At 45.0% G+C, this 9200-nt stretch overlaps 2 protein-coding genes across 4 annotated transcripts; one reads left to right on the forward strand and one right to left on the reverse strand.

Moving 5' to 3' along the window:
• Positions 1-581: 581 nt before the first annotated feature.
• LOC132445447 (G2/mitotic-specific cyclin-B2-like) lies at positions 582-2679 on the reverse strand. Of its 3 annotated transcripts, XM_060035437.1 has the most exons (8): positions 2560-2678; positions 2299-2406; positions 1949-2221; positions 1703-1861; positions 1383-1619; positions 1056-1196; positions 879-989; positions 582-792 (listed from the first exon to the last, which is right to left on the reverse strand). In XM_060035437.1, exons 1-8 carry the CDS (start codon positions 2590-2592, stop codon positions 685-687), a joined length of 1170 nt encoding a protein of 389 aa, XP_059891420.1. In that variant the 5' UTR covers positions 2593-2678; the 3' UTR covers positions 582-684. The 3 variants fall into 3 exon arrangements, with proteins under 3 accessions (XP_059891420.1, XP_059891422.1, XP_059891421.1); XM_060035439.1 differs by lacking the exon at positions 1703-1861 and having other exon boundaries at positions 2560-2679; XM_060035438.1 differs by lacking the exon at positions 2299-2406 and having other exon boundaries at positions 2560-2654.
• Positions 2680-2942: 263 nt separating this feature from the next.
• On the forward strand, positions 2943-8959 carry vbp1 (von Hippel-Lindau binding protein 1). The gene is made up of 7 exons (XM_060035447.1): positions 2943-2991; positions 3395-3665; positions 4218-4342; positions 4943-5009; positions 6257-6355; positions 7518-7656; positions 8006-8959. Exons 2-7 carry the CDS (start codon positions 3585-3587, stop codon positions 8077-8079), a joined length of 585 nt encoding a protein of 194 aa, XP_059891430.1. The 5' UTR covers positions 2943-2991; positions 3395-3584; the 3' UTR covers positions 8080-8959.
• The last annotated feature ends 241 nt before the right edge of the window (positions 8960-9200 follow it).

Genomic DNA, 9200 nt, shown 5'->3' on the forward strand with positions numbered 1-9200 from the left:
TCTACAGATCAATTACACTAGCAAGAACAAGGTAGCATTTTTGGCTAGGATAGCAGGAGACGATAGACTGCCATCGATCATCAAAATCTGACGAGAGCATACATTGGCAGAACACCGTTCCCAGTGTGCTTGCCAAGAGACGGCGGATGGTTAAGCTAACAACATGGCTCCTTTAAGACACGCAAATTCAGATACGTATTCAATCAAGTATGACCAGCCCACATCACTGCTAGATCTTTATAGTCACTGCAGCATGACATGTACAACTCATGAAGGCTACCCGTCTAGCCAGCCTGCGAAACTCACCCAAACCCTGTGTACGTCTTCCCTTTCATACTGGCCCTGACAGAACCCACAAGCACATGGCCTGACTTGCAGTGAACTCACTGCTTTTGACACTCTTGTCCTCATCTCTCAAATTCCGCATCATGTCAGAAATGGACATGCTCTGTATTAAATGAGCGAGTTCAGTTGTAGCAGTAAAGCAACGGCAAATACAACACTGAATGATATTACATGAGGTAACTCCTTAGTATGTTATGTCGAGCCCTTTAATATACCAAAAAATAAATAGAGAAAAATTATCGTTTTTTGATAACATTTATTCAAAGTCAACCCATCCCCAAAGTAGTTAAATAAAGTGCCGCTAAAAGTTCATCTGTATTTAAAAAAATAAAAAGACAATCAGTGATTTAGCAAAGGAGCAGCCATAGCCATAAGGGCTGATGACTTAAGGTGAGGGATCAGGCTGATCTTCATTAACTTGCTGCTCGAGTACTTGTTCTTGACAGCCTGTTGGAAGGGAAATAAACTCAGCATCAACAGTGATCTAGAGTCTTCCACAACATGCTTCTTATTATATCGCCTGCTTTTCTGACCTGAAACTTTGTTTTGCCTCCATTGACGGTCACTACATTCTTCGCCATGTGCTGCATGATCGGCTTCAGGTGGCCCTCGTCATAGGTAGCGTAGTGGTGCTGCGTGGGCGACTGCAGGAAAAACACGAGCTTTAGAACTGTAGATTCCGGGGAACTAGAATGAACCATTGATCATACCCATGGAAGGTCCTCCAGCAGGAGCTGAGAGAGGCACAGGGAAGCAGCGGCGATCTCGGAGGGCCGGTAGTGGACCATGGCGAAATCCACCAGGGTCAGCTCCATAAGATACTTGGCAAGGGTATGCTTCTCCACATTGGACTGAAACAAAATGGCCGGTGACATTGTTTCCACTCTGTTGTGATGGCAAGCCGTCATTGAGCCTATGCCTTTTATACACCACATTTAAGTGATGGTCCACTTGGTATGCTGAATAACTAACCAGACTAGTAGACCTGCTAATTCACAATATGCCTGGTAATGAATTCTTCATCCACCCCGACTTACATTTGCAGCCTTTGAGGCTCTCCTGAGAAAGTGTAAAGGCAGAGGACGTCCAAGGTTGAAGTCGAGGCCCCTGAGAATCATCTGCTCCATTAGTAGAATCTGGGCCTTGGTGAAGGCGTTGTCAGTGATGTATGCAAAGTCTGCCACCTCGGGACTGTACATCTCCTCATACTTTGAAGCCACCAACATGGCCGTCACGCCTACAAGCTGGAGTTTCTTGCGCGACACAGGCTGAACCTGCAAGTGCCAAGGAAGGGAGAGGCATCTAGTAGACCAAGGGCAACTACAGCACTGACAACATAAGACCCCACTACACCCACCTGTAGAAAACGATCCAGAATAGCGACTGTGAGATACAGAGTCTCATGCAGCAGCTGGAACCTAGAGTGAACCTGGATCAGCCAGTCGACTAGGAGGGCCCTCATCCTTTCATTGATTTCATAGCCTTGCATGTAATTGGGTCGTACACTTTGTTTTTGCTATAGGAGAGGAAGCTGGTATGAATAATACAGAGCCAAGGGATGACAAAAAAAAAGGGAATACATTTATCTGGAAGTGTTATTTACCTCAAGAGCCATGAGATAGGCATAAATGTCCTTCACATATTCAGCACACAAATGTGGCATCTCCACATCCTGGTCATCGATATCTTCAACAGCAAGGATGGCATGCGAGAACGCCTCGCAGAGTTCCTCTTCCTCCATGGAGATGTCACCCACCTCCTCAGGAAGGGAGGGCAGGGGGCTTTCTGGAGCATGAAATGGCTGTACTACTGCTACACACTTCTGATGGATCTTCTGGTTCAGGGCTGGTTTGGCGCTATATTTGAGTGGTATACCCTGGTATTCGTTTTGACCCAGATTAGAAAAAAGTGAAATCAAAATGGAAGCAAAACAGGGACATTTAGTGGCATTACCTTTGTGTTTACAGCTACACTGGGAACGTTAGTTAGCTCTCCAAGCGCTGCTCGCCTTGTTCCGCCAGTGGCTTTACCCATTTTTGTAGATTTTCCTACAACAGCCACCTGTAGAATATCAATCCTTTATTGTAAACAGGGTTCTCGAGAAGACTTAATCACCCGTACCCTACGTGTTAAATTAACTATCCAGAATTAGTCTAACTTTTCTGTTTCAAGAGAGGACCTAGACTACTTGAAATTACATGAAAAAATACTTACGGATACGGGCGCACACAATCCCAGCGAAGACATTCTGTACTATTGACTCGATTACAATGCTGTTGCCCCCGATTTAAATCCAAGTGCTCCCACCATTCATGAAGGGCGCGTTCTGCTCTCATTGGTTGGCGCTGAGCTGAGCGCACGTGTGTAATTGGTTCCCGGTGGATGAATGATAAGTGAATGACAATCATTTCTTTCCGCTGTAGTTTTTTTACGCATCGATTTTAACACACAAGTAGTTTTTAGGAATTACACTTTAGTCAAACAATTAAAAAGAAAACATAAATCGTGTAAGTCAAACACAGGTAAGCGGAGGGGCGAACACACGTGTGTCTCATTACTATGATCATGGGCACTAGCATGCCTACAGACCATGCCTAAAGAGCGATAATTATCGATGTGTTTGCCATTGCACCTGTGTTGAGCCAGGTAAATATGGCAAAGTTACATGGTCTTAATAGGAACACTTAACCTACAACTGCGTGAAATGGAATAGTTAAGTACTTATTATTTAAGCACTTTCATTTAATTTAAGCGTTTTCGTCGGAGAATCATGGTCATCTTCATCATGTGGGCAGGATGTCCCCTTATAACGACGAAAACTCATGTTATAACGAGAATGACACAGAATGACTGTAGTCGCTTTATTTGATTGTATTACATACATTGCACATACTGCACCCCTGAAATCATCAATATAGATGTTATAATACAGTATCGACATATGTTCCCCGTATTCTAACAGTGTGAGTGAGGAGTGTATTTGTATTAATCTATGCGTCTTAAGCGTGGACCTATAAAGAAAGCCTAACCTCTGATCTACGTCTAAAAGGTCTGCCAGGCTACTGATCCATACTCAAGTCCAGCTGGTGGCAGTAATGCCACATTGAGCCTTTTGGTCTTAGTAGAAGAAGTAGCGGCAGTGCCCTAACTCGCCTCTAGGGAGGCCCTGGAGCAGCACTCGCCGACACACCCCAACCTTAACGTTAGGGTAGACTTGAGGTAGTGGTTTTGTTTCCAACATGGCGGCGACCATAGATGACAGCAATGCAGTGCAAGCAACCAAGAAAAAGCACCTCGGCATCCCTGAAGCAATCTTTGTGGTGCGTAAACCATGAATTACTTAGTTAAAAAACAATAGCGTTTGTCGTCTATAAGTTCCCTATTGGCGGGGCGGGGGTGGTTGCTCCGCGGCTAGCCCAGCATGCTAACATGCTACCAGGCGTTCTGGGTGCTGGGTCGCAGCCGGCGTCTCGCTGCCATGTTCAAGTATGGTTATGTGTACTCGTTGATATACATGGCTGTAACCTAGTCGGTTACCTAGTATAACTAGAAGCCGTCAGTGGGTGAGTAGGACAAATATCCGGCTGTTTAGAGTTTTCCTGACAGCGGATTTCTTGTTCCCTTGGACGGCTTCCAGAGAGCCAGTACAACGCGCCCCACACCGCACCGCACCGTTCGCTCGCTTTATTTAGCAACGGCGCACCGCCGAAAGAAGAAGAGCACTTATTTCACCTCGATTTGTATCTGAACCATTAGGCAATGTCATTATTGGTGTACTTTTGTAGAATACACGTTAATGTGAGACAAGGGAATGGTTTCCTGGTTGCTGAATAAGATTTAAGTTTGCATTGGTTTTGTCGTGCGCTTTTCAGGAGGACGTGGAGTCGTTTATGAAGCTGCCGGAAAATGAGTCTGCAGACGCAGTGCTGAGGAAACTAGACGAGCAGTACCAGAAATACAAGTACATGGAAGTAAACCTGGCGCAGAAGAAACTCCGGTAAATGCTCACTCGCTCACTCGTAAAAGTTGCGTTCTCAAGTAATGGCTGTTGGCAATATTCCCCCCTTCTTTCCTTCTTATGGTTCTACATTGTTTCCTCGAGTGCCGAAAGTGTAAAATATCAACTTTCGCTATCTAATAGGGTGAACTATTGTCCCAATGTCCAGTCTCTAGACAAAGAATAATCGTTAATAAACCTGTACTATTTTAACAAGGTATTATATATTGCAAGCATATTAAGTCATTCTAAAATTGCCTCTTTGCGCTTCCATCCAAACCTTTTTATTACCCTTTCTAATTAGGCTTATATGATATGAAGAACGAATAATGACGAATTTAGCTCCACATGCTCCTGCATTCCGATGCATTTCAGACACAAGAACGCACAATTTATCGATCTTATGTTCTGTTGCTCACCGTAAATTACTTTTAATTAGTTTATCAGAGTCTGGGTCCGTTCTGCCTCTAGCCATCCATGAGCACGGTGTCGCTTGGATGAAAGCATCTGCTAAAAGACTAGACACAGTCTAAGAATATGACCGGTGACCGACCGACTCTCATTCTTGCTGGACTTGGTTTGTTTTTGCTCCTTTCTCAGGCTGAAAAGCCAAATTCCTCAGATCAAGCAGACTCTAGAGATCCTACGGCACATGCAGAAGAAGAAGGTAAACCTTCATTATATCACCATGCATATCACTGTAGACCATCTTTTGTGTTCTTATATTTATTATGTTATGTGTGTATTATATTAGAAAGGAGAATGACACAATTTAACATCTCTATAGACCGATAAAGGTGGCCTTTTTTACATTTGCGTTACAGTGTTTGTATACACACACACACACACACACGCTCGCGCGCATATGCCGCTCGCACGGCCGTAGCTCATTGGGCAAAGGGGAGTAACATGTTCCCGTATGATGACATGCGGTAAAAATTCAAGAGGCAGAGCAGGATAGCTAGTGCTCGTTTTACACCTAGCGCCATTTCTAGATATGGGAGACCATAGGCAGGCTAGGGGAACTCGTATTAAGGTTAGAATATCTCATAAAGTGACATTTTTATGTCATGGGACCTTTTTAATGACACATTTTCATCATAAAACTGAAATGTGGGAGGGTTTGGGGAAGGATTATTACAGTATTTGAATCACAGAAGTACTTTAGGTGTAATATATATTAGGGCCCGACCGATATTGATTTTTGAGTGCCGATGCCGATTATTTTCAGAGAAAAATTACGATTACGATTTAATCGGCCGATAAAAAAACAAAAAAAAAACAAACATATAAAACGTAGTTTTTGATACCTTAAATATACTTTAAACACTTGACGAATATGTGAATTGAATGCAGAACCTTTGAGTGTTTTAGAATACATTTACAGTCAAAAATGAGTAATGTAAAATGTAAAATAAATACCGGTAACTAACTCCCAATGTGCTGCGCTTGTGAGCAGTGACTAACACGTGCGTGCTGAGCAGTATGGTCTCACCGTTAGAGTCTACAGTATAACAAATTAACATGGCCTGGGACCTAAAGAAAAACAGGCACAACATGCTCAAACAACGCGTCTTGTGTACATTGGTGAGGTGAGCGCGCAGCTGCCTGAGCGAGCGTGCTTTCATGTTGTACGGTAAAATTCTATCTCCTCTTTTTTACTCCAGCTAAAGTTGTTAGTTAGCAAGGCGAGTAGGAGCGCAATCTGCAGGATACTAATCGCTATAACATTTATAAAAATTTTTTTTGTAATCAGCGTCTTTTTGGCCGATGCCGATTATTTTCAAAAAGGCTATAATCGGCCGATTAAATCGGCAGGCCGATAAATCGGTCGGGCCCTAATATATGGTGTGTGGTTGGAATGACTTGGGGATGTCACATGACTGTACCACCACTCTGCTTCTATTCTTTCAGGAGACGACGGAACCCATGCAGACCCATTTCCTATTGGCTGATAACGTTTACTGCAAGGCATCTGTCCCGCCCACCGATAAAGTCTGCCTGTGGCTAGGGGTGAGTCATCATCCACCTGTATTCAAAAATAAGTGTCTTAGCAAATGAACGCAGTCCTGAAATGCAAATAATTACGGATGTCTGGTCTTGGTGGGTAAATGTATCAAAAAACTAGTTTGGACATTTATTTTCTTAACCAACGAACCATGAAAGGTTAAGAAAAAAAATGTTTTAACAGACTTGGTGAATAAACTGCCGAAACGTATCCCAACATTCCACAACATCCCCCCGTTGGGCAGTACAGTCTCCCGGGACAAGACACAAACCAGCCGACTAAGCATGTTTATTTTCTGATTACAGGACACTTCAGAGTGGGTTATTCCACTTAGGGCTGTGCAATATATAGAATATACCCGATATATCTCCGAAATAGCTGTGTGCGACACATACAATTATTATTTCGTAAATGGCTGTTGATTTTGATGTTCACGTACATCAACGTTCCCCTACACTTTAACTGTCACTTGTGGCTATTTCGCAAGAATGAAATAACTTGATAACACTTATATATATTACCCTGTCCACGCACATGAATTCTGCCTGAGTCACGTCCGATCGATTCTCAACGGGTATAGTGGTGAAGAAAACTACAGTAATTTTCGGACTATAAGCCCTGCCTTTTTTTTTTTTTTTTTTTAATTTTTCGATTCTGCTGCTTATATAACGGTGCGGCTAATCTATGGATTTTCACAGCTAACGGCCACTACGGGACCTCCTAAATCTATGGATTTTACAGGTTACCGTCTGCCAACTTTAACTCTATGGGCTCTATGACCGGTCTGCCCCCCCCCCCCACCTTTAAGCGGCGGGCTCCAGTGCGGCTTATGTATGTACACATCATTCAATTTAGCTGCTGCGGCTTATAGTGCGGAAAATACGGTACTCCAAACAGACGGCTGATCCTACGCTGATGTCATCAATCTGCGTCTCTTGTTATCGTATTTATTGAGAGACCCCCCCCCCCCCTCCTCCTCCTTGTGGCGGTTATATGATACTATGGCTTTCATAAGCTGAAATTGAAATATATTGTTCTGATTGTTGGATTCATAGTGCACTGCTGATTTGGAACTGTTAAAAGGTGGGCAATCTTGCAATGTTATTGGCCAGAGTATTGACCGACGCTGTGGTGTACCTTCCCACGTCATGCCCCGGTCGCGCCCAGGCTAACGTCATGCTGGAGTACGACATCGACGAGGCCCAGGCCCTGCTCGAGAAGAACCTGTCCACGGCGTCTCGCAACCTGGACTCCCTGGAGGACGACCTGGACTTCCTGCGCGACCAGTTCACCACCACCGAAGTCAGTATCCTTCCGCCGTCGGCCCGGCGGCTGGCCGTGAGCTAGTCCCAATGGCGGGCCCGAGACGATCCCTTTTTGTTGTGGTTCGCTCGCAGTGCAGAATGTCGCCACATTCTTATGCTAGGGAGGGTTAGGAGAGCGTCGCGCTCAAGGATGCCCACAGGTAAGGCTGGGGACTTTGGGGAGAGTCGAGTATTGGAGCAGGGAGCTCTTAACCCTTAGAGCAGCGGGTAGTAAAGCCCTCCCCCCTGCAACCACTATAAACGTAACGATAACCGTGTGTGTATAAAGCTGTTAATAACTGAAGCTGTATAGCTGTGGTTGTGGTGTTCCTTCACCCAGTTCTCCCCCAGACATGGCGCGCGTCTACAACTGGGACGTGAAGAGGAGGAGCAAAGAGAACCAGCGCAAGGCAGTGGAGTCCTAATCACGAGCCCCTCCCCCTCCCCCCATCGCCCGCTCCTTGGCGCAAACAGAATGCTCCTTTATGTATGTACCCGGCGGATTGGGCCCGCATGAAAGGCACGCTCGAAACCGTTATCCCAGCCCTAAGGCCCCCCCGAGGTGTGTTGGACCTGAGCCCAGTGGTCGGCCAATCAGAAACGTCCGCCCACGTGTGTTCTCGCGTTGCGTCTCAAACGTGCCCTCCATCCGGACCCTTCTCTGGCTCCCCCCCCCCACTGTCGGCGTGTTTCTGTTAATTTGTTACTTTTTAAAAGTATTTTTTCAAGTAAAAAAACTTAACGAAAACAAAAGCACCGGTGCCGTTTTTTTTGTATTGATTTCCTCATTATTTATCTTTCGGTATCCATTTTATCCGTCGTCTGGTTTACGGGGGGTACGGAGGATGTTGAGACGGAACTGGATATGCTCAGCGTCGGTCAGCGTCATTTCAAGCCACAGCCAATAAGGTCGTCCCTCTTTTTTTCCTTAACATCTTACTAGAATCCTAGACGAGCTTAGAACACTTGTGGCAGGTTACCATGGCTACGGGAACCGGTATGTGATGTAACCAAACCGGGCTGTTCCTCACCGGCTTTGCCTCTTTGCATACCGCTCGTTAAGGATTTGTTCCCATTTTTGTAGCCGTCTTAAACACTGGTGTGTGTGTGTGTGTGCGCGCCTGCCTCCTATGTTTTAGCCCACCTCTCCGTTGGTCTCCTCCATGCCTCCCTCCCTCCCTCCGTCCGTCCTCCTTCTCCTCTGCTACTGCGACCGCTGTTGTCTCTGTATTTATTTGCCTGCTACTGTACGCATTTCAAAGTAAACAAAGACCACGTTGTCTAAGGAAAGAGATCGACACTCCACCATTTGGCTCTGTGTGTTCTTTCATGTCTGGGTTCTCCTGTCTCAAACTGCCCCGTTTATATACGTCAATCTTCAGCCCTGGGACGCAGGTGACATTAAGGACAGTTGAAATTCCTCTATTTCCTTTCCTATTCTTCTTCACGGCTCTGTTCTTAGTCAGAATATTACAATGTTTAATATACTATTAAAGGTAATATTGAGTTAAATCTGTTTTCCCCACATTTACTACATAAATTAGGC

The sequence above is a fragment of the Gadus macrocephalus genome, chromosome 17, assembly GCF_031168955.1.
Source record: "Gadus macrocephalus chromosome 17, ASM3116895v1".
Lineage (NCBI taxonomy): Eukaryota > Metazoa > Chordata > Actinopteri > Gadiformes > Gadidae > Gadus > Gadus macrocephalus.

Excerpts from the sequence above, each read along its gene's own strand:
- LOC132445447 (XM_060035437.1), bottom strand. The coding sequence starts at position 2,592 with ATGTCTTCGCTGGGATTGTGTGCGCCCGTATCC. Across the intron at positions 1,862-1,948 it reads CCTATCTCATGGCTCTTGAG|CAAAAACAAAGTGTACGACC; the intron begins GTAAATAACACT and ends CCTCTCCTATAG. Across the intron at positions 793-878 it reads GAGGCAAAACAAAGTTTCAG|GCTGTCAAGAACAAGTACTC; the intron begins GTCAGAAAAGCA and ends CCCTTCCAACAG.
- vbp1 (XM_060035447.1), top strand. The coding sequence starts at position 3,585 with ATGGCGGCGACCATAGATGACAGCAATGCAGTGCAAGCAACCAAGAAA. Across the intron at positions 3,666-4,217 it reads TCCCTGAAGCAATCTTTGTG|GAGGACGTGGAGTCGTTTAT; the intron begins GTGCGTAAACCA and ends TGCGCTTTTCAG. Across the intron at positions 7,657-8,005 it reads GTTCACCACCACCGAAGTCA|ACATGGCGCGCGTCTACAAC; the intron begins GTATCCTTCCGC and ends GTTCTCCCCCAG.